The sequence below is a fragment of the Miniopterus natalensis genome, chromosome 15 (genome assembly GCF_054644295.1).
Source record: "Miniopterus natalensis isolate mMinNat1 chromosome 15, mMinNat1.hap1, whole genome shotgun sequence".
In the NCBI taxonomy this organism is placed as follows: domain Eukaryota; kingdom Metazoa; phylum Chordata; class Mammalia; order Chiroptera; family Miniopteridae; genus Miniopterus; species Miniopterus natalensis.
The window spans coordinates 30,510,391-30,534,259 of NC_142095.1; the positions used below are offsets into that span (position 1 = coordinate 30,510,391).

A 23,869-nucleotide genomic window follows, 5' to 3' on the forward strand; every position below is an offset into this window, starting at 1 on the left:
CTTGAAACAGTTCCTCTCTCCATTTTCCTGATTTGTCTGTCTCACCCTTGAGCTCTGTCCCTCTGTCCTGCCACTTATAAAACCCCTTTTATGGGGCTGGGGTATGGGGGAACAGGTCTTGGGGACTGAGGGGGTGGTGTCCCTGCCTAGCTGGTCCTGGAGATGCCCAGGCCTGGGGGCCTAAGGCCTGGACAGAGCCCTGCAAAAGGAGGTAAAAGGGGGGTGGGTGGGTACTGTGAGGTGGGGAGAGGGAGGGCTGTGGATCAAGAAGGCAGAGAGAGGGAGAAGGGGGGCAGACAGAGATGGAGAAGAGGGGGGTCCGAGGGATGAGAGAGAGACAGAGAGTTCCAGGGGGAGGGAGCGGAGGGAGCCACGGAGAGAGGGAGAGCGAGCCAAGGACAGAAAAACAGAGAAGGGAGAGAGAGACAACACACACCGGGAGGGGGCTAGAGACGGAGGCACTGAGAGACGGAGGGTGAAGAAAGAGAGGAAAGAAAACAGAAAACCAGCCCGAGCGGCCAGGAGGAAGGAAGGAAGGAAAGAAGAATAAACGGCGGAGGCGGAGGCGGCGCCGGGAAAGGGAACCTGGAGCCAGGGACGCCCCGCGGGTGGGCCCTGGAGGGCGCGGGGCGGCCGGACCCTCCGACAGCGCAGCCAGGGCCGGGCGGCCGGAGGGCGGGGCGGGGCGGAGGAGCGGCCCCCGGAGCGCGCCCCGGAGCCCGGGAAGGTGGGCGGGGGCGGGAGGGGGCTCGAGGGCGGGGCGCGGCCGGGCGGGGCGCGGCGCGAGGGCGTGTCCGCCGCGGAGCCGCCCCCGCCCCGCCCCCGGCTTGCGCTGCGCCGCTGAGCCCGGCCGGGGCGCCGGGGCCGGGGGCGGCAGGCGCGGGCAGGAAGCGCCTCGCGGCCCGGGCCCGCCCCCCGCCTCCTGCCTCCTCCGGGCTCCCGGCTCCCGGCCGCGCCGCGCCCCATGCACTCGCCGTGCCGCGCAGCCCGCGCACGCCCGGATGGCTCGCCGCGCCGCGGGCGGCGCACCCCTTAGCGCCCGGGCCGCCGCGCCCGGCCCCCTGCCGCCGCGCCAGCCATTCCGCGCCCCGCTGCCGTGCCCGCCGCTGCTGCTCCTGCTGCTGCTCGGGGCGGCGCGGGCCGGCGCCCTGGAGATCCAGCGCCGCTTCCCGTCGCCCACGCCCACCAACAACTTCGCCCTGGACGGCGCGGCGGGCACGGTGTACCTGGCGGCCGTCAACCGCCTCTACCAGCTGTCGAGCGCCAACCTGAGCCTGGAGGCCGAGGCGGCCGTGGGTCCGGTGGCCGACAGCCCGCTGTGTCACGCCCCGCAGCTGCCCCAGGCGTCTTGCGAGCACCCGCGGCGTCTCACCGACAACTACAACAAGATCCTGCAACTGGACCCCGGGCAGGGCCTGGTGGTCGTGTGCGGTTCCATCTACCAGGGCTTCTGCCAGCTGCGGCGCCGGGGCAACATCTCGGCGGTGGCCGTGCACTTCCCGCCCGCCGCGCCGCCCGCCGAGCCCGTCACGGTGTTCCCCAGCATGCTGAACGTGGCTGCCAACCACCCGAACGCGTCCACCGTCGGGCTAGTGCTGCCGCCCGCCACCGGCGCGGGGGGCAGCCGCCTTCTCGTGGGGGCCACGTACACCGGCTACGGCAGTGCCTTCTTCCCGCGCAACCGCAGCCTGGAGGACCACCGCTTCGAGAACACGCCCGAGATCGCTATCCGCTCCCTGGATGCGCGTGGCGACCTGGCCAAGCTCTTCACCTTCGACCTCAACCCTTCCGACGACAACATTCTCAAGATCAAGCAGGGGGCCAAGGAGCAGCACAAGCTGGGCTTCGTGCGCGCCTTCCTGCACCCGCCGGACCCGCCGCGGGGCGCGCAGTCCTACGCGTACCTGGCGCTCAACAGCGAGGCGCGTGCGGGCGACAAGGAGAGCCAGGCGCGGAGCCTACTGGCGCGCATCTGCCTGCCTCGCGGAGCTGGCGGCGACGCCAAGAAGCTCACCGAGTCCTACATCCAGCTGGGCTTGCAGTGCGCGGGCGGAGCGGGCCGCGGCGACCTCTACAGCCGCCTGGTGTCGGTCTTTCCCGCGCGCGAGCTGCTCTTTGCGGTCTTCGAGCGGCCCCAGGGGGGGCCTCCTGCCCGCGCTGCCCCGGCGGCGCTCTGCGCCTTCAGCTTCGCCGACGTGCAAGCCGCCATCCGTGCCGCGCGCACCGCGTGCTTCGTGGAGCCTGCACCCGACGTGGTGGCGGTGCTCGACAGCGTGGTTCAGGGCACCGGGCCAGCCTGCGAGAGCAAGCGCAACATCCAGGTACGCCCAGGCACGGGGGTGCTGGGGCCCAACTCAGGGCGCCGAGGAAGAGCGGGCGGGTCACTCGGCGGGTTATGCGCTAGCAGGTTACTGGCGCCAGCGTACCGGGACCCAGATGTGCCCGTGTGGGGACACAGGTGTGTACTCTGGGCCACACTGCATTTGCGGGGACTTAGGTGTACTCTCGAGGATACAGGTGGGGGCACTAGCGCGAATATGGCCCAGATGTGCGTGAGAAGTCATTCAAGTGAGTGCTGGGTTACAGGTGCGCTTAACTAGTTGTGTGGGAGGGGTCCAGGTTGTGGATGGGTAGGTGCTGAGAGCTAAAGGTGCATATATAGCTCAGGTGCGCACCTGGGGGTAGGCCGTAAGCGGTGAGCTGAGCACACAGCAAGTGAGTGCCTGTCTGACCAAAGGCCATGGCCGGGGGTGCCAGGGCCAGGAGGGTGTGCAGGGAGTGGGACTGGGCCCTGAGGCTTGGGAGGGAATGAGGAGGGACCAGGTGTGGGGGCACACACCAGCTGGGTGGGAAGGGGACCCAGGTGTGCCTGGGGCTGTGTTGGGGGATCAGTGTGTGTTGAAGTTGGGACACAGAGTGCTGGAGGGAATTTTGTGCAGTTCTCTTCAAGGAATCACACCAGCAAGGGGTCACTTCTCCAGAGGGCCTTGGGAAGTGGACCCCTGCACCTTTTCCATACTCTGCATCTGGGTCTGAGTCTGGGGAATCCATTTGAACTCCAGGCTCTGCCACTGCCCTAGGAAGCCTCCGTTTCTCCCTCCGCAAATGCCAAAGTCAGACTTCTGGTGATTACAGAGCCCTCCTTGGGGTCTGGCCATGGGTGGCCCTGCCCCATTCCTTTTCTCTTTGGTCCTCAGGCTGTGGCAAGAATCTCATGAACCTAATTATTCTCCTGTGGGTGTGCCCAACACTGGGGCTTAGAGAAAACACAGATTCCTTCTCCTATAGTCAGGCTCTCCCGGCTGCCCACCACCCGGCTGGCTGGCTGCCCTGAAAATAAAGGTCATGGTGGGTGAGGAGGGCAGGGAGCAGCTCTGCCACCGGTAGGGGCCAGCCAGATCAGTGCTGGCTGCCCAGCTCCGTGGTTGAGACGTCTGCCATTCTCCCCAGAGCTACATACCCCAGTGGGCTGTGTTTGAGGGGGTGAACTTTGTTTCTGGGGGTCTCAGGGCTAGAGGAGTGAGTTGGGAGTCAGCCCCACTCTGTGGAGGGAAGACCCTACTGGGGGGCTAGGGCCTTTCCTCCACCTTTCCAGGCCCTGTGTGTCCATCCAGGCCCTCGGTGAGCCTGTCCCCTCGGGCCTCCGCAGTCTCCCCGCCCTCTGGCAGGAACCTTTCCAGTTCCCAAGGTCCCTTATTTTCAGCCTGGCCTCGTGTAGTGACTCATTCTGCTACAGGGGGCTGGAGCTTCCTTCTTTTAGGGGAACAGGGCCTCTCCAGGGACACAGCCCCAGGAACAGAGTGGCTCAGGACCTCCTCCTCACCCCAAGGTGAGGTGGATTCTCAGCCCTCCTCAGTCACTCTCCCTGTGTCCCCCCCACTCCTCTTCCCTTCCCCATACCCAGCTATAGGCACAGGCCAGTATCACTGGGTAGGATCTCCAGATATGTCCAAGGCCCCATGGTGGGGTTGGGGAGGGTGGTCATTATTCTTGCTCCAGGCTGTTGCCAGCTCCCCAGTTACAGCTTAAGGACTTGGACTTTGCACCCTGGGTTAAAACTCTACTCTGTCACTTCCCAGCTATGTGACCTTGGCAAGGGACTTAACCTCTCTGAGCCTCAGTTTCCTTATCTGTAAAGTGGGAATAATAAAAACATCTCTGAGGACTAAGTGAACTAACATAAAGCACTTTGTACCTGGCACATAGTAAGCACCTGGTAGAGGTCTGCTGTTCTTGTTATTACTCCAGGGGACAGTATTAGCATAAATCTGGGCTTGGTCCTGAACAGCAAAGAGTGACCTATTTTGACTTATGCAACAGTGAAGACTCCAGCATATCCCACCTCTGAGTACCAGATAGAAACCTTAGTAAACATTTCCTAAACCTCTGCTGTGTGCCCAGTCCTGTGCTGTGCACTGGGGGACAATGGTGACTCAATTTTTGCTCTTGTGAACCATGCAAGGGAGCAGAGAACTGACATATAGCCAGGCTCTTACAGCCCAGGGGGATGAGGGAGCCAGGAGAGGGGCATCAAGGCTTCCTGGGGGAATGATATCAAAGCAGAGATGAATGGATGAGCAGAAGTTAGTAGCCACATGAGGCCCACAGAAGAGGAAAGAGTCCAGGCAGAGGGAACAGCTTGTGCAAATACCTGGAGTTAGGATACAGCAAGGCCAGCTAGAGCAACTGAAAGGTAGTCAGTGTGGCTGGGGGAGTGGGGAGGTGGGTGGGGCCTGTAGGATGCAGGTTGGCTGTGTTATGGAATCGGGACTGTATCCTGGGGATACAGGGGGCCATGAAGGGTTTTAGCCAGAGTGATATGACCTGAATGAGCATCTGTGTGTCTTCCTCTGTGGAATGGGAATGATAATAAAAGTACCTACCTCATAGGACTGTAGTGGAAATTCAATAAGATAATACATGTGAAGCTCTTAGTATAGTGGCCAGAACATGTGCTTGAAATTACAATGATTATTTTCATTTATTTTATTTTTATGAAACACTTTTTAAATTAAATTTTATTTTTTTTGTTTATTGATTTGAGAGAGAGAGAGAGAAGAAACATTGATCTGTGGTTCCACCTATTTATGCATTCATTGGTTGAGCCTTATATGTGCCTTGACCAGGGATCAAACCAGCAATCTTGGCGTATCAGGACAACGCTGTAACTAACTGAGCTACCTGGCCAGGGCTTACTATGATTATTTTTAACATAATTATCTTAGACAGTCCCTAGGTGAGAAAGACTGGTGAAAAGATGAGAGGCAGGGAGAGTAGTTGGGAGGCTGGTGCCATCTCCCAGTCAGGAGGTTCACTCGTTCATTCGCAAATATTTCTTGAGCGTTTACTGTGGTGGGCACTGGGCACGGCAGTGCAGGCAGTGAGCCAGGCCTTATTTTTGGGCATGTGATGGGCCATCGAGGGAAGCAGTGGATTGGGACAGATTTGCTGCCAGGATGTAGCCCCAGAGGTGGGGGCTGACAGGATGGAGGGGGAAGGAAGCTGCCCAGTTTGGCCCAGCATTAGATGGAAGTTGGTGCCATTGGGCTAGGGGACAGCACCTTGTTCTTCCATCTGTTCTCTAGGGACATCTGACCTCCAGGCAAGGGAGGTGGCTTGGCCAGGCCTCTGGAAACCCAGCTTCCCAAAGTTGTGGGGGTGTTTTTCTTTTTTTAATCCTTACCAGAGGTTATGTTTTTATTGATTTTGAGAAAGAGAGTAAGAGAGAATCATCAATGTGAAAGAAACATCAATCAGTCGGTTGTCTCCCATATGCACCCTGACCAGGGATCGAACCTGCAACCTAGGCATGTGCCCTGACTGGGAATTAAACCCGCAACCCTGTGGTATACGGGATGACACTCCAACCAACTGAGCCACCAGGCCAGGGCCTGAGGTTGTTTTGGGGGCCTCTCAACCCCATAGCCTCTGTTTGGGTGACCTTGGACATCCCAGCTCCTTACCTGGCAGGTTGCCTTCTGCTCTTCATCTTTAGGACAATGAAGTCTCAGTATCCGTTGCCACCTTCCATCTGGGGGTATGGCAGAGAGGGGAGGAGCTGCTGAGGTGTGAGGTCAGTGGCAGGGAACCTCAGTTTCCCCTAGCCCTCAGAGGGCCCCAACTTTGTCCCTGATTGATTTTGGCATATTTGGGGCTGTTGGACTATTTTGAGAGAGAAAGTGAGAAAATTAGCCTTCACTGTGTGTAGCTTGGATCCCTTTCGTCACCTAGTGTTTGAGGTGAAAGCAAGTTGGGAAGTTGCCACAGCTATCAAGAGGGGAAACTGAGGTACAGGGTTACCCAGCAAGGCAAGGGGAGGCTTCCTTCCTTCCCTGATCTCCCCCATGGTCACCTTTGAATGACCATAGTATTTGAATTTTTAAATAAAAAAGAAAACTGACAGGGAAATGTCAGTGCTGCATTTTCAAGGTGTCTTTTTATAGTAAAGGTGGAAAAAAAACCCTCAGGCAGTTTTAAACTGGCATGTGGTGGGTGGGTGCTCGTTGTCAAGAAGGCGTTTTTTTTCTGAACCAATTTAGGGGCTGAAATGCTGGGTGGAGGTGGAGGTAGGCAGAGCTTCGAAGATGGGCTTCACATTTGGAATTGGGATGGGACTGGGACTGATCTTCCCGTGGCCAAGGGTACAACCAGAGACACTTGGTAGGACTTAGGGAAGGGGTTCCCATGGGATTGGCCAGCATGACCTTCTAACCTAGAGAGACAGACAGGGCTTGGGCCAGGAGACTGTTAACATCCCTCCCCACTCTGGGAATGTCATCCATTTGGATTCCTGAGTAGGTGAGGGTAAAGCTGACGTTGAGTTTTGTTCTCCTGCCTGTATGCTGTGTGACCCAGGTTAAATTATTTACCTTCTGGGTCTCATACTTTCTCATTGTAAAATCACCAGTATCTTCTTCTGAGGATGTGGGCAGAGTAAAATCTCACATGCAGTGCCCAGGAAATAGCAGGGAGAGGAAAAAGATACACCCGGGAAAAGTGTGTTCAGTGTGTGAAATAGCCAGTGGGGCAGGGAGTGCTCAGAAGAGGGAGGATGCTTTAGAGCAGAGGTGGGGAACCTTTTTTCTGCCAAGGGCCATTTGGATATTTATAACATCATTCACGGGCCACACAAAATTATCAACTTAAAAATTAGCCTGCTATATTTGGTCAAACATTTAATTAACTCACCCCTTTGGTGAGGCCTTGGCAGGGCCAGACCAAATGATTTTGTGGGCCATACACAGCCTCCGGCCGGAGGTTCCCCACTCCTGCTTTAGAGGCTCACATGGCCCTGAAGGTGAGCAGGCATGGGTGAGACAGAGGGGTGAGGCAAAGGCAGGTCTGGTGCTGGGGGGACCCCAGCCAGCTCAGAGGCAGGAGAGCACAGACTAAGATGGGAAGGGTGGGCCTGTTGTCACCGCTGTTGGTGGGGTTAGATGCTGAGCTTCTGGTGTACCTGAGGGTGTGTGGAGGGTAGGTGCCATCTTGGTTCTCTGAGGTCTGATTTCCGAGCAAGTCTGATTGCCTGCCCTTCACAAACACCAATGCTTTGATCTCACAGTCCTCTGCCCTCTTGAGGCAGGAAGTGCTATTACCCCCAGTTTACACATGAGGAAACTGAGGCCCAGAGTCATACAGCTGATTAGCAGGAGTGGGCATCTGCAGACTGGCTGGCTGACTACAGAGTCCACGCTGGGTGATGGCTGCTGTTAGCTGTGAGCTCTCTGCTGCAAGTTCTGCAATTACCCCTCCCCACCATGCAGATTTGGGTGTTGCCCTTCCTACAAACCCTTTTCTGTGATAGCACCTCCAAGCAGGCCATGGATGGAGCTGGGACTGAAACTGCAGTGACTCGGATCCAGAGTGGGGTGTGGCCGCCTGGGGCATCTGCAGAGGCCAGGCCATAAGTTGGGGGCTATTGCTGATGAGGCCTCCTGCGGAAATGGGTGAGGCAGGGGAGTACCTGGTTGCATTCAGCTCTGAAAATGGGATTGTCTGGACTCTGGAAGGAATGAGCCCCTGGCCTTTTGGGTGTGCAAATGAGGGATGTGGTCAATTTGAATGACTTGACACATCCCTTTCACCACTGGCCCCAGCCCTACCTGGTACAGACCATGTTGGGGACTGGGGCTGGGCAGGCTTCCTCCTTCCCTCCAGGGCAGCATCTCACTGGCATTTGCTAGGAGAGTGGATGGAGGATCTGTCATGGCCTTGGGCATGACCACAATTAAGACCTGCCACACCCAGGCAGGCCCAGAGTGTTGGTTGAGTGCTGGACCCTGGATTTCCCCATCTGTAAAGATGACTCAGCACAGGGAAGAATGGGGCATCCTGGCATTTGGTGGAGGCCATGTGTGAGTCGGTGTCAGCCCCTGCAGAATACCCTCTACAGGAGTTCATTTTGCCTGCCCACTGCTGCTGGTTTTCATGGAGATTTAGGAAGTAGGCTGACTCCAAGTTCTGGTTGCTGTAAGGAGAAAGGCATGGTGTATATGGAAGAAGCATGAGGGCCTGAGCCTCCAGAAATGAGGGGTCCCTTCCCCTTTCTCAGTTTCCTGACCTAAGTTGGGACATGAGGTGGCAAGGAAGCCCTCACTGTATCACCAGAACTGTTCCCATCAGCATCATTTTTATTCTTATTGTTGTTTCTTGGGAACTTATTCTGTGTTGGGCACTTTCCAAAGCACTTTATATGTAGTATATCTTTTAACACCCCCCAAAAGCAGAATGAATTGTTATCCCCAATCTACAAAAAGGAGAAATAGAGGCCCAGAGAGACTAAGTGCCTGGCCTGAGGTCACACAGTGGGTAAAAGGTGGAGCCGGTGCCTGGCTGCAGAGTCTGTGTTCATCACCTTTAATCTTTGGGTCCTCTGAAAAACACTGACCTAAAGGAGTGGGAGCCAAAGAGATCCTGATGTCACAGTGAGGAGGAGTGAATGGGTCCATTTTAAAGGTGGAGAAACTGAGACTCAGGGAAATTCTGCTCCTGCTGGGGCTGCTCTTGGGAGTATTGAGAGCTTCCCAGTGGGGCCTGTAGAACTGCCCAGCCCCAGGGCCCAGCATGGTCCCAAGCTTGGGTCAAGGCCCCCCAGGTGTGGGGCTCCTGTTCCCCAGGACTACAGCTGTCTCCACCTTCACCCACCAGAACCCAGCACCTTCTAGGCAACATCTCTTGCCTGTTTGTTCTCCTGGTGGAGGGTGCTCTGTAGTGTGGCAGTATGGGGGTAGGGGGCTCAGCTTTGTTACATGGCAGCCCCCCAAAATGGATGAATCAGACCCTGTTCTTACCCTCCAGATGGTCAGGGAAGAGATCGTGACAGAAGACATGCTGTAGCCAGAGCTGCATACTGACCAGCCTCATATGAGGGAGTCAAGGGGAAGGCTTCCTGGAAGAAGGTGACATTGGAGCAGGACTTTGATAGATGGGACTGGGAAGGTATTTCAGGCAGAGGACACAGCAGGGGCTGAGGCCCAGAGATGTGGTAGAACATGGCTTGGGTAGCAGGCAGAGATGAAGCTGAGAGTGTGTGGGGTCTGGGGTGTAGGCCAAGGACTTGGTACACTGTCCTGTGGGCTGTGGAGAGCCAGCAAGGCTTTGGGGGAAGAATGAGACAGTTAACCTGTTTCTAGAAGGGACCCGTGGGTGCTGTCCCCGAATTAGTCCTGCCAGGTGCTGGCAGAAGCAGGAGGCTCTTTCTCAGGGCCCCCACTGCGGCTGGACCAGGTGAATCCCCAGGGCCTCTCCAGCACTGACAACGGTGTGGGAATTGCCATGGAAACCAGCAAGTCCCCGCATGGGGACAGGCCCGGAAAGTCTCCTGGCGCCAGCCACGTGGATTTGGATCCTGGCTACTACCTCTGGAGTGAGGTTGTTTTCTTCTTTCCAAAGCCCATGTTTGGGCCAGGGTGGATGCTACAGGCCACCAGGACGGGCCCTGCACTGCCCACTCTCCTGCTGATACTTGATGCCACCTGGATCTGCCTATCTCTGAGCCAGTGACTCCCCCCACCCAGTCCACTGTCCTTTACCCTGAAACACGATAAATCACGTGCTGGAGGAGGGAGGAAGCTCTAAGCTCCATTACGAGGCCCAGCGAGGCCCCAGTGGGGCGTTAATCATGTAGCACTTTCTGCTGTGATCGGTAAATAATGGGGGGGCAGTGGGCAGAGGCCTTGAAGTGGAGGCCAGGCCTGGGAAGGGAGCTAAAGGGGATCAGCATTCACCCTTGCCCACCCATGCCCCTCTCCAGATGCGTCCACTATCTGTGTTTGAGGTGATCGAGCCCTTCAGAAGTAGCCATCTCCTTGATGGGCATCAGCCTCCCCAGCTTCCACCCAGGGCATTTCCAGCTCCAAGTGGCCACACTCCCAGCAGCTGTTGGCAACGCCCAACAGAGCAGCAGAGAGGCTGTGGTGAAGGGTGAGGACTCTAGAGCCTTCCTGCCTAGGCTTGAGGCTCCCATCTGGACATAATGGCTGTGTGACTTTGGGCAAGTCACTTCACCTCTCTGTGCCCCAGTTACATTTTCTGTAAAGTAGCATCAACTCATTAGGGTGTGGCGAGGGTTAAATAAGGTTATAGAGGCAGAGATCTCTGATCAAAGTAAACAGTACTGATTATTATTGTTATTGTCATGTTGTTGATACTACTGTATTGTTACTATTCAGCTGTCACTTCCCAAGTTGGGGTTGGACTCTGCACCGGGATCTGGGTAACTAGAGAGAGGGACCCATGTGTCATCCCCCAGCACATGGGACCCAGCCCAGAGATGTTTCCTGGGGGCCCCAAGCCAGCCGTGTCCTCTCAGCTGTGCCCACAAGCAGTTGTACAATGACTCTGGGGCCAAGGCCAGCACCCCCAGGGGAAGAGAGTGTGAGTTCCAGTCTCTAGGGCCCCTCAGCCCCAGGAGGAGGAAGGCGGCCTGTGCCGGAGAGGCAGCTGCTGCTCTCAGCTTCTCCTGGCCGGCATCCCTTTCAGGGAAGAAGCTGGGACAGAAACTGTTCCGAGTAAGGAGGGGCCAAAGCCACAGCACTCACCACCCCGCCCCCCATTAGAGCTGGTGGGAGGGAGTGACTTTTCACTGGGGCCAGGGCCCGTCCCACACGGTGCTCCTCTGGGACCCTGGGGGGAGGGCTGGAAATGGGGCCAGGCTGGGCTGGAATGAGAAACAGCTTCGAGAAGGGGCAGCTGGGTGTCTGGGGGGCCACGTCCAGCTAACAAAACAATGGCTGCTTGAGTCAGTGGCTGTGGCCTTAGTTCCCAGGCAGGCCCTGAGCAGAGCAGGCCCGGCCTAGCTCCCAACATCCTGCTGATCTGGCCGCAGATACTTCACTTTGGGAAGTGATAGAGTGGCTCGTCCTGGGGGCTCCCCAATCCTCAGGCATCCCTGAGCTTTTGCCCTGTGGCCCGCAGAGCTAACGGGGAACATTTGTTATGGGGGTTGCTGTTACTGTCCCTACTTTATAGATGAGGAAACTGAGGCTCAGAGAGGATGGGGCACCCCACCATATTAAGAGCCATGAAGCTTGGTAAATTAGGAGCCTTAGTTTCTGTCCGTAAGGGGCCACAACAAGAGTGCGTGCAGGCTCCCCAACCCGCCTATCCCAATATAGCCAAGCCTCTGACCTCAGCCTGGGGGCTGTTCCTCCCGCCTGTTGGCAGGGCCTGGGGTGTTAGTTGTGGGTGGGTGGACATTTCGTGTTCAGCCTGGTTAGCTGGTTCACATAGCTCTTCCTGATGGTGCCCAGATGGCCTGGATAACCCCAGTGCCCTGAGACTGGGTGACTTGCCTCCTCCAGAGAGGGGTTTGGGGAAACCAAGGCAGACCTCTCTGAAGCTCTGGAAGGGTCTGCCTGAACTCCTGTGTCCATTCCCATTTGCCAGTTGATTCTGCTTGATTCAGGCAGCCCGGGGCAAGGTGGGGAATTATTACTCTGTGTGTCCTGAGGAAGCCTCTGCCCCTCTTTGCGCCTTGGTTTCCCTAAGACATTGCTTTTCCTCTCCAGCTCAGGGCTAGGCCTCCTGTTGTTTTCTGGCCTGTTGGCCATCCTTTCCAGCCTAGCCCCTCCAGGAAGTGAAAATCTTGATCACCCACAGGAAGATGCTGGTGTTTCCTCTCTGGCAGCAGGCAGTTTCCTCCTTGGCATGGGAGCCATTGCCAGAGGGCCACCAAGATGGAGTCCATTCTGACCCCTCCTAGGGCCAGAAAACGGTAGGCCCATAGCTCTTTCCATGCCTCAGTTTACCTTCAGTGCAGGTATCAGCTCAGTGGACCCATAGCCCAGTAGCTAGTGTTCAGAGAGGCCCCACAGACTGAAGTGGGAAGGTGGAGTTTGGGTTTGGGAGTCATAGGTGTGCCTTCAAATCTTGACCTGACCGTGTGCCCTTAGGTGACCTTGAGAACACTTCCTCCTTTAACCTCAGAGCTTCCTAAGATGTGGTGGGGAGGAGTTACTCTATTGGGCTTTGCAGGAAGCAACAATCTAGGCCGTTTTGTCTAGACCTGGCTCTTGAAGCTCCTGCAGACTGTACCAGTCAGACCCCATTACATTGTACCCTGCCTGGTCCCTGCTGGCCCCTTTTCCTCTACTCCTTGTCTCTGGGGCATCTTCTGGCCCCTCCTCAGCTGTCCAAACCAAGAAAGAAGGAGTTGGCCAGGACAGGGGGTTGGGGGAAGCAAAGGGGCTGGCCAGATCCAGTAGGGCATTGAGGGCCCAGGAGCAAACTTTGGGTTTATGTCAAGGGCACTGGGGATCCATTGAAGGCTGTTGAGCTGTGGAGGGGGTACAACCTGCTTTGCGTGTGTTTTTTTTAAATTTATTTTTATTTTTAAATATATCTTTATTGATTTAAGGGAGAGGAAGGGAGAGGGAGAGGGAGAGAGAGAGAGATAGAAACATCAATGATGAGAGAGTCATCATTGATCAGCTCCCTTCTGCATGCCCCTGACTAGGGATCGAGCCCTCAATCCAGGCGTGTGCCTTGACCAAAAATCAAACTAATCTCCTGGATCCTAGGCCTATGCTCAACTGCTGAGCCACTCCTGGCCGGGCCGTATTGGGTTTTTTTTAAATAAACTTTTTATTTTGGAATAATTTTAGATTCACAGGGAAGTTACAAAGATAATTCCTACATACCCTCTCTCAGTTTTCCCCATTGCCAAGGTCTTCCATTAACATAGGACATTTGTCTAAACTAAGAAACCAACATAGGTAATTTACTTTCAACTAAACTCCAGATTTTACTTCATGAATGTCCTTTTACTTTTCCAGGATCCCCCTTTGCATTTAGTGCTTTGCTGTTTTAAAGGTTCCCTTTGGCTGCTGTGGAGGGTGAGTGGAAGGGTGCTCACCTAGCCCTCAGCCCAGGAGTGGTGAGAGGTGGGCTGTCTGCAGTCGGCCACTTAATACTCAGTGTGCTTTCCATTCCTGGCAGTGAAACCTTACTTGCCCAAAATCACAGTTCAATAACAATTGAAAACTTGAGGCAGGAAGGTGCACAAAGTCCCAACAGCCAGTGTAGTCTCTACCTGGGACGGAACCACTGGGTCTTGCAACCTGCCATGGTGCCCACCATCGACGCCTCATCCTTTGCAGAGTGCCACCTGCACCGGTGGGACTGAGGTTTGGTGGGGTATGCGGGCAGGATGTGGGAGGCCTAAGAAGCCAGGCTCTTGAAGCTCTTACTCCAGCTGGCTTCCTGGGGAGAGAAAGTCAACACAATTACAGTTGGTAGTGAAATCAATATGTTAGAGTTTTAATGGGAGAGTGGGCAGAGCTGAGCTTTGGCGCCAGGAGGCAGCTAGTTGGAGGGGTCAGGGCGCATCCTACTCTCAGAAAAGAGTTGAGACCAGAGGCTGTTGCTCATCCCATTTTAGAGATGGATAAACTCAGTTCTTAGAGGAATCAAAACTAGCAGCCAGGTATTGTCTGGGCCTGAACCCCTGCCTCCCTTGTGTTGCCACACGCAGAGTAGGCATACAGTTGACCCATAGTTTTCCCTTAGTTCTCCAGCACTCAGCCTTGGCAGTGTTGCTCTCAATCTGTGCTTGGAAAGGAAGCAGCCCAATACAGTTGCTCACAGTTTAGTCAAAATTAGTTTTCTTTCTTTAGTAAACACTCAGCCCAGTCCAGTCTCTGCCCTGGAGAAGCTCATGCATATGCTGTCGTGATAAATGAAGGTGATGACGAGCACGGAGAGCCTTCACGGAGGAAGGCTTTGAAGGCTGGCTAAAAGCTTACTGCCTGGGCATGCCTGGCAAAGGGAACAGCATGGATAAAGATAGGGGACGGAAGGGCCAGGGGAAGTATGAGTGGCTCAGAGGTGTGTGGGAAGGGCACTAACTGCTGAGGAAACAACATTATGAAGGTTCAGGAGCCCTGGCTGGAAAATGTGGCCACATTTGAGGAAATGCAGAGATTGGTTTCTTGCCGCAGAGGATGGGATAGAGGAAAGAAGTGAAACTGGAGGTCTGACCAGTTGGCAAGAGCTAGATCACAAAGGCCTTCAATGCCGGGCTTGATCCTGAGGACAGCTGGGAGCCAGAGAAAGGTTTTAATCCGGGAGAGGCTGACTAGTTTTGGTCTCGGAAAGGTGGCCCTTGTGGATTGGAGGGAGCTGCTAGGACAGTCCAGCTACCCCACCCCCACCCTCAGGGGAATTATTGTTTCTGAGAGACCAACGCTGAGTGAGACTTGAAGGAAGGCCGGTGCTAATGAAGGAATTTCAAGCAGTGTCATTTGGTCAGAGTGGTATTTTGGGCCTGTGGAGCTGACTGCCCCAGGAGACCAAGTTCGGCTGAGGCCACACTTGGAACAGCTGCCTGGTCCCCAAGCCCACTGTCTCTGTGTCCCGGGCCTGCAGCCCCCTCCCCCAACAGGGGAGGCATTTCCCGCCTGCCCAGCTTCCATTCTTGAGCCAGTTCAAAGCCTTGTGATTTCCCCTGGTGGTTGGGGAGTCAGCTTCTCCCTCAGAGCACAGATCATTTGGAGCAGCCGACGGGTTACTTCTCCTTTAAAAAAACTTTTTTTTAATTTTATTTTTAGGATGAGAAAAAAAAGCTGGAGGAAAGGCTTTTTAGAAAATTCCTTCAGCACAGAATTAATGGCTTGTGAACGTCAGGGCAGGCAGGCGAGAGCCGAGTTCCCAACATGCTCCCCCCTCGTCGTCTCTGCCGCCCTGGCCCACAAATCACCCGGAGCTGGGCGCCTGTCTGGCTTTTCCCAGGACCCCCCAACCCAGGCTGGCTGGGGCCCCCCATCGCAGGACCCAGGGCAGAAAACCCCAAAGGTGACATCAGGGCCTCCCAGGTCTCCCTTCCTTTCCACGCCTCCTAGAGCTCAGGGAGGAAAGTCACGTCCTCTGGGCAATGGTTTACAATTTTAATTTTAAAACAACTTATTGTTTAATGATGCTAGTAATCTATATTCAATGAAGAAAAGTTATATAACCCCTAGGAAAAGAGTCCCTCCAGAGCTTGAGTGCTGACAGAGCCCGCCTCACCTCCTCCCTGCAGCTGAAGGATTGCTGGGAGGAGGGCCTGGGACTGGGAGAGGCAGCTGGGGAGATGGTACAGAGCCCTCTTTCCAGGGCTGCCCTCAGCTCAGGCACACACACAGGATGAAATCGGGAAGGGTAGGTCTGAAGCTGAAGGACGAGAGGGAGCCAATTACAGTTGACCCTTGAACAACATGGGTTTGAACCACACAGGCCCACTTATATGCAGATTTAAAAATATATATATAGTTGGCCCTCTGTATCCCCAGGTTTTAACCAACCACGGATCAAAAACACTATTTTCCATCTGTGTTTGGGAGCCTGTGGGTGTAGAGGGGAGACTGTATGCATTATTCTATGCCATTTTATATAAGGAAGTTGAGCGTCCTCAGATTTTGTAATCTGCAGGGTGTCCTAGAACCAATCCCTTTCTGATACCTAGGGACGACTTGGGAGTCAAAAGTTATGCAAGGATTTTCATCTGCACAGAGGGTCAGTGCCCCTAAACCCTGGGTTGTTCTAGAGTCAGCTGTATATGACAATCTGGGAAATCACACTTCAGGCAGAGGGAACAGCAAGGGCAAAGGCCCTGAGGCAGGGCTCAGCTTGGAATGTTTGAGAAACAAATGAGGCCTGTGTGACCGGAGGGGAGGAGTGAGGAGGGGAGGGTGTGGGATGGGCTTGAAGGTCCCAGGGGCCTGATGAGAGGATTTGGATTCAGGGTTTATTCTGTGTCACCACTGGAGGGTTTTAAACTGGGAAAACCTGCTTTGAGTTTTGTTTATTTACTTATTTATTTATTTATTTTTTTAATATATCTTTATTGACTTCAGAGAGAGGAAAGGAGAGGGAGAGAGAGAGATAGAAACATCAATGATGAGAGAGTCATTGATCGAGCCCACAACCTGGGCATGTGCCCTGACCTGGAACCAAACCCCGATCACCTGGATCCCAGGTCGACGCTCAACTGCTGAGCCATGCCTGGCTGGGCCTACTTTGCGTTTTAAAGGGCTCACTTGGCAGCTGTCTTCAAGGGGAAATGTGGGGGATGAGGGTAAACCCAGAGAAGAGGGGACTGGGAGAGACTCCTCTGTGAGAGGATGGCCACCTTAAGGTGGTCAGAGGCAGTCAGGTTCAAAAGCTTTTGAGGTAGGCATGATTTGCCCCAGATTCCACTTTATAATGATAATTGTATTGACAATCATATCAAAAACAGCAATAGTATCAGCTAACACTCTGGAGCATTGACCGTAGGCCACATCCTGTGTTAGTACTTTATAATGAATGATCTCATCCCAGCCCCTATGAGGAAGGTGCTATAGATGCACCCATTTTATAGTTGAGTATACTGAGGCTCAGAGAAGTGACTTGCTCAGGTCACCTCCAGTCATTCCATGGAAGACTACCCCCACTCATGGGTTCTTACCCAGGGCACCCCCAGCTCTACCCCATCTCTAGGCTGGGGGCTCTACCCCTCAGGGTTGCTCTGGGAAACTGCCCCCGCCTGGAAGCCCATCAGGCCACAACCATGTTTATTTGCTCAAGTACAGAAGGATCCAGTATTTATTGTTTTCTTTTGAAAACTAGCTGAGCTTTTGTGCAAACACCACAGAGGCACACAATCAATGGCTTAGGTTTGCAAAGAGCACAGATAAGGGGGGAAAAAAGCCTCACTAAAGCTGCACCTTAAAGCCAGATTTTTTTTGTTTCTTTAAAAAATATTGTAATTATTGATTTCAGAGAGAGGAAGGGAGAAAGGGAAAGGGCGAAAGAGAAACATCAGTGATGAGAGAGAGTCATTGATCGGCTGCCTCCTGCAGGGCCCCCACTGGGGACCAAGCCCGCAACCCGGGCATGTTCCCTGACCGGGAATTGAACTGCGATCTCCTGGATCATAGGTCGATGCTCAGCCACTGAGCCATGCTGGCCAGGCTTAAAGCCAGTTTTAATGCTATATTCTGGTGACCTTTCGAGTCCCTGTTTGGAGCCTCCAATGCCCACACCCTGGCATCTGAAGGCCAGTGTGGGCTCAAGTCTGCTGCCAGCTTCAGTCCTAGAGGCATGGCATTGCAGCTGATGATCTCAAGCAAGCCCCTTCCCCTCTGAGCCCCAGGTTACCCATGTAAACTGACATGTGACCTCATAAGGCTTCCAGGATTCAGGGAGTTGATGCCCAGGCCTGGTCCACTGTCTGTTGCCAGTAAACCTGGCCTGTTACTATGTTTACTGTCGTAACTTTTACTTTGTTGTTTATGCATCTGTTTTACCAAAATGGCCCCATGAAGTCCTGTGACTTTTCTCAACCAGATGTCTTACTTTCGTAATCAGTACAGATTGGTGGTGGTATTAAGGGGTGGGAGTGACTTTTCTGGACAATGTGCCATAATTTATGTAATGTACGTGCTCAGTCCTGTCAGATATGAGGTTGTGTCCCCCGTCTGCTCTTCTGAACTGTGCTTGTGTCTGCGTCCTTGTGGATTTGCACAATCATCTAATCAAAGGTGCTTCCTGGGGGGTCTGTTTTGTATTTTTGGAAACTTTGAAAGAACCACCAAGACCCGGACAAGGGTGGGAAAGGTGGGAACAAGTCTGGGAAATGTCCGGGGACTGGGATCTGCAGCCACAGCCGTCACGCTCCTGTGAGGTGGTGCCAGTTTGCTACTGGAGGTGGCACTGGGCCGATATGGATGATGGGACTGTGGGTTTGGACACACCTGGCCTCCCTTTGCCCATCAGTAGTGTGGGTAGCTGAGGGGATGTGTGCTTGAGGTGAGGGGAACGCCTCAGTTTGGGGAGGCCTCAACCTGGAGTCCGGTGAGCTGTTGGGAATTTGGGGGTGGTTCTGGGGTCAGAGGAGGGAGCCTGGGAGGAGGGAACCTCATGGCTGTGGAGACATAACCGAGGCAGGAGGGATACCCCTTGGGTGTCAGCAGGTAAGTTGAGGCAGAGGATGGGTCTGGTGTAGGCTAATCTGCTCTGCCAGGCTGTGCCCAGCCAGGAGGAGCAGCCTGTTATTGCAAGGGTGTGAAGGTATGTAGGCTTCACCCTGTCCCACCCTCCCTGGACCCCTACACACCTGACCTTATCCCCTTGCCAGCCCTTGTTACCCCCAAGCCACAACTCCTCCTGTGTGGTTCCTACATACCTGAAACATCATCTTGGGGCAATTCTTTGACTAAAGCCAAGGTCAGGAGTCAGTCTGGAGTTGGGGACGGGACCCTGCTTGTATTTGGGTCTCAGCCCAGAGCTGGGCCTGTAAAGCAGCAGCAAGACTCTAAGGCTCTGATGCTGAGCCCTGAGATGCACACAGTGCAGGCAGGGAGCGGAAGAAGGTTCTGGAGCTGAGGTCTGATGTGCTGTTTCTCTTCCAGCTGCAGCCGGAGCAGTTGGACTGTGGAGCCGCCCACCTGCAGCACCCCCTGTCCCTCCTGCAGCCGCTGAAGGCCACACCCGTGTTCCGAGCCCCGGGCCTCTCCTCCGTGGCTGTGGCCAGTGTCAGCAACTATACAGTGGTCTTCCTGGGCACAGTCAGTGGGCGGCTGCTCAAGGTAGGGCTGGGGGTGATGGGGAGGCTGAGGTCCAATATTAGCCTTCATTTGCTCCGATTTGCCTAGCACTTTACGGTTTACAAAGCATTTTCCCATCTGTTTCTTTCCTTCCTGCTCATGACAAGCACCCCATCATGCAGAGGGGGGAACCAGTTGCCAAGGTCCAGCCCTTCTCTCAGGGTCTCTGGGACCAGGTCTTTGAGGCACATGGAGCTGAGCTCAAGTCTCTGGGCTCTGCCACTTTCAGGCTGTTTCACTTTGGGCAACATACCTTCTTTTTCTGGGCCTCAGTTTCCCCATCAGTGAAGGGCTGTAAGCCCTGCCTCTTGAGGCTGTTGTAGGCCTTTGGCAGGGGGAAAGCCACATCCTGGCAAGTGGAGGCACTCATCCCATTTCCTCCCCTACCCCACCTGCTACCCTCTGAAGAACCCCTGCCCCCCCCCACTCCCCCCAACCAAGCTTACTGGTTTTTGGAGGTAATAATACCTGGACCTGGGAAGGTGAGAGGAATCTGATTCCCACTATGGGGCAGGACGGACAGGGCCTGTATCGGGCCCCCAGATGAGGGCCTAGACCTGCCCCCCTCAGCCATTTCCCATTCCCTCCTTGTCGGGAAAGTCAGCTGCTTGGAACAGCTTCAGCTTGCACCAGGCCCTGGCCTAATTGACTCGGATCTGATAATCCAATTCCCTCAGCTTCCCAGGCAGGCACCACAGGCCAGGGGTAGGGCTGGGTGGGGGTCGGAGCCCAGCCTACCTGGCCCAGGGACCCTTGCTGTACCACTAACAGTATGGGGGAGATGCCAGGTATGGGAGTGGGAAGGGGTGTGTGTCATCCTTAGCCTTCAAAGCCCCCGTTAAAGGTCCTTAGACAGTGGGGCTCATGTTTTGGGGTCAGATACTTGGATCTGGATTCTGGCTTTGCCACTGCCATCTGTGTGACCCAGGGGTGGTTGCTTCTCACCCTGACTGAGCCTCAGTTTCCTTGTCTGTTAGGGGGAAAATGAACTGGGCCATCCAGAAGTGTGGTCAGAGTCTCCTGTGATGATGCCTGTGTGTGTGGGAAGCAAGGAATCTCCCCACCCCCTGCCCATGAAGCTGCAGTTATTAGGTACCCACTGTCTACCCAGCCTCAAAGGGCATATCATAGGCATTATCTTGTTTGATTTTCATACCCCTGCAAGGGAGGCAGAGCCATGAGTCCCATTTCACAGATGGGGACACTGAGGCTCTGAGATGGAGAACAGTTGCCTCAAAGTCACAGAGTAAGAGCTAGGGTTGATTTCAGGTCCATCTGGCGCAGAGCACACACTACCCCTCAGCCCAACCTCTTCACCCACCATCCTGTGCTGTGAGGACTCTATCTCCTGCCAGCTTGGGGCTTAGATCATAATACCCAGCCCAGGCCCTGGAGTACAGGAGGTGCTCAATAAACATTTGAAGGAGCAGAAATGAATTGAGTGTCTGCTGGATGCATGGGGGTGGGGCTGGGGCAGCATATTGAACCTGGGCCAAGCTGCCTGGGACAGACTCTGCCAAGAGGCCACCTGGGACTGGCAATGTCTCAGGGGCTGTAACAGAGCCTGTGGGAACCTGGGGAGAGAGTAATTTCATTTTGGTGTGTGGAGGGCTTGTGGGCAGCTTTTCTGGAGGAGACGTTAGGAGAACAGAGCTTGGCCTCATTTGCACATGGGTGGGAGGGGGAGAGATATTCCAGAAGGGAACACAACTAGGACAAAGGCCTAGAAGTGGAATTTGTGAGTTGGGTTGAGTGAGTGGAGATGAGGCTGGCAGAGTAAGTTGGGGTCAGATCATCAGGGCCTTGAATGCTTGCACAAGTTTATTACATAACCAGGAAGGAGCTACGAAAGGTTTTGGAGCCCACAGAGGAGGGGTGGGCAGTAGGAAGCCTCAGGAAGGCCCTGGCCACTGGTTCCAGCTCAGGGCCTGCTGGGCCTTTACAAGGAAGCATGCCGGGAATGTGTGAGGCCCATCAACAAGAGCAGTTTGATGGGGACTCTGAAGGACATTCAGAGGGGCCGTCAGCCAGAGAAGCTTCCAGGCCCCAGCTAGTCCTCGTTGTCTTCCTGCCTGGACATTGGACCATGACCCAGCCCCAGCCTTGGACTGTAAGGTCACGCAGGCTGAGGCTTGTGTCATGACCCTTAGGCATCTTCATTTTATGACCCTTGCCAAGTCCCTTGGCCTCCCTGGGCCTCAATTTCCTCATCTGCAAAAGGTGTGAGGGGGGAGGAATGTGCATTACGGCCCCATTAGCACTTCGCATGCATCTTCTCATTCAGTCCTCTCCACAGTCCTGCGGGACAGGTACTGTCATTAGCCCCGTTAGCTCAGGAAACTATGGCTCAGAGAGGGGGAGTGCCTTGGACAACTTGTCTATTTGTATAGCTTGTAAATGTCAAAGCCAGAATCCAACCCAAGTTCTTGCTCTTAGGAGGGATGCCAAACAGCCTCCCAGAGAATGTTTATAAACTGTAAAGCCCGCACATATTCACAGGGTGGGATGTGCTGGCGAGGAGCAGAGAGGGAGTTCCTAGTAGGAGCACAGCAGAGGCAAAAGTGTGGCGGCTGAACCCATTGCCCTTCCATGTCTGTGATTTCCCACCAGTCCTGGAAGGGCCTGAGAGGGTGAGGAGACTGAGCCCCCAAGCCTGGGTCAGATCCCCTCCACCAGGTGACAGCTCCCATGTTTGGCCTTCCCCTGCCATGGGCACCCGCCCGCCACACCATCACCCTGACAGCCACCCTGCCCCCTTGCCCCACAGATCAACCTGAATGAGAGCATGCAGGTGGTCAGCAGGCGGGTAGTGACGGTGGCCTATGGGGAGCCTGTGCACCACGTCATGCAGTTTGACCCAGCAGACCCTGGTTACCTTTATCTGATGACGTCCCACCAGGTAAGGCCAGTGTCCTGGCCTGACAAGGTCCCCGGATGAGCTGAGCTGTCTTGCTTGCTTGGCCTTTGCACACGCTGTTCCTCCCTCCAGGAGCACCCCCCTTTCCCCCCTCCTTTTCCTGCCCATCCTTCACTTCCCAGTGTAGACATCACCTCTATAGGGAAGCCTTGTTCCCATGTTACCCCTGTTATAGTGTTGAGCCTCAGTTTCCCCATCCTCTCATGGCCCTCACCAGGCCAAGTCCCCAGAGAGAGGCTGGCAGTCCCACTGAGCTGGGCCCCTGCCTCTGCCTCCAGATGGTTAGGGTGAAAGTCGCTGCGTGTGCCGTGCACTCAACCTGCGGGGACTGCGTGGGTGCGGCCGATGCCTACTGTGGTTGGTGTGCCCTGGAGACACGGTGAGGCCCTGGGCAGGGGCAGGGGCTGGGCCTGGGAGGCTGCAGCAGGGGAGGAGCCCACCTGGGTCCTGATGTGTGTCCTGCCGCTCCAGGTGCACACTGCAGCAGGACTGTGCCAACTCCAGCCAGCAGTATTTCTGGACCAGTGCCAGCGAGGGCCCCGGCCGCTGTCCCACGATGACAGTTCTGCCTGCCGAGATTGATGTGCGCCAGGAGTACCCAGTGAGTTGGGGTATACAGATTGGGCCCACTTCGGGGGTATACAGATTGGGGAGCTGCCCTTCACCTGGCACCCAAGCCCTGAGAGGTGGGGACTCCTGCCCATAGTGCCCCAGGGACCTGGAGACAAAAAAAATGATACAGTGAGAATGACGGGCTTTCCTGAGCACCTACCAAGTGTCAGAACCCACTATGTGCATGATGTTTGCCTCTGTTCAGCCTCACACAACTCTATGAAGTGGATGCTCTTAACATCCCCATTTCACAGATGAGGAAACTGAAGCACAGAGGTAAAGTGACGAGCTCAAGTTCATATAGCTAGGGGGTCGCAGAGCTGGGATTTGAACTCAAGTGGGCAGGCTCTGGAGTCCCAGGAAGGATGTTGCAAGTTGTAGGATGGGAGAAGAATAAGCCCCCCTACCTCACCTTTTTGTCTTTTCCTGACCCCAGAACAAGTGAGGGGGTGGGATGGAGGGACCACCAAGTACCAGGCTGCTATTTCTCGTTCTCAGAAACAGATGAATATGTAGCGTGGGGGCAAGTGGCTCCCCCTCACCTGTACCCAGGAGGGCCTAGAACTGCCTCAGCCCCCTTCCCAGCCATAGCAGGCAGTGTTGGTTCCAGACCCTGGCAAATGGCTGGAACAGAGGGACAGACAGGCCTGAGGCCCACCCAGCCCTGCCCTCAGTGACTTCTCTGAGGCTGGGTGTCCTCATCTGTCACCTGTGGGAGATGATGGTTCTGATGGGCCAGATGGGGCCTGGGGTTCCTCTGCACCCCGTCCATTATTACATATCACAGAGTTCTTCACATGACTTATCTTGTCAAGCAAACTGGGCATAGATTTATCCATCCATTCATTCATTCATTTAGGGTATTATTAAGCACCTACTATGTACCAAGAGCAGTTCTAGACTCAGGCACAGCAGTGAACAAGACAGACAAATCCCTGGCCCTTGAGGGGCTGACATGCTTACGGGGTCAGAGAATAAACGAGATAAAATGTCAAGATGGTGGTGAAGGCTACGGAGAAAAGGAAAGCAGAACAGAGAGAGGGGTGGAGATGGAGCCGGGGGGTATTGACGTTTTAGACCAGGCCAGGATGGGGGGCTCACTGCAAGGGTGACATTTGAGCAAAGATATGAAATAGGTGAGCCAAGTCAACTATCTGGGAAGAGTATTCTAGGTAGAGGAAACTGCCAGTGCAAAGGCCCTGAAGTGAGAACAGGATTGGTGAATGTGAGAGAGTAGTAGGGGATGGGGTCAGAGGTCATAGGCCTGATCATGCAG

At 54.9% G+C, this 23,869-nt stretch overlaps 1 protein-coding gene across 1 annotated transcript in view; it reads left to right on the top strand.

The window, feature by feature from the left end:
* Positions 1-1,001: 1,001 nt before the first annotated feature.
* PLXND1 (plexin D1) overlaps positions 1,002-23,869 on the top strand; it is a 54,288-nt gene continuing 31,420 nt past the window's right edge. The window contains exons 1-5 of the mRNA XM_016209845.2: positions 1,002-2,321; positions 18,870-19,046; positions 21,832-21,963; positions 22,260-22,360; positions 22,453-22,582. Of these exons, the coding sequence (XP_016065331.2) occupies positions 1,002-2,321; positions 18,870-19,046; positions 21,832-21,963; positions 22,260-22,360; positions 22,453-22,582 (1,860 nt within the window). The remainder of the gene's footprint in view (positions 2,322-18,869; positions 19,047-21,831; positions 21,964-22,259; positions 22,361-22,452; positions 22,583-23,869) is intronic.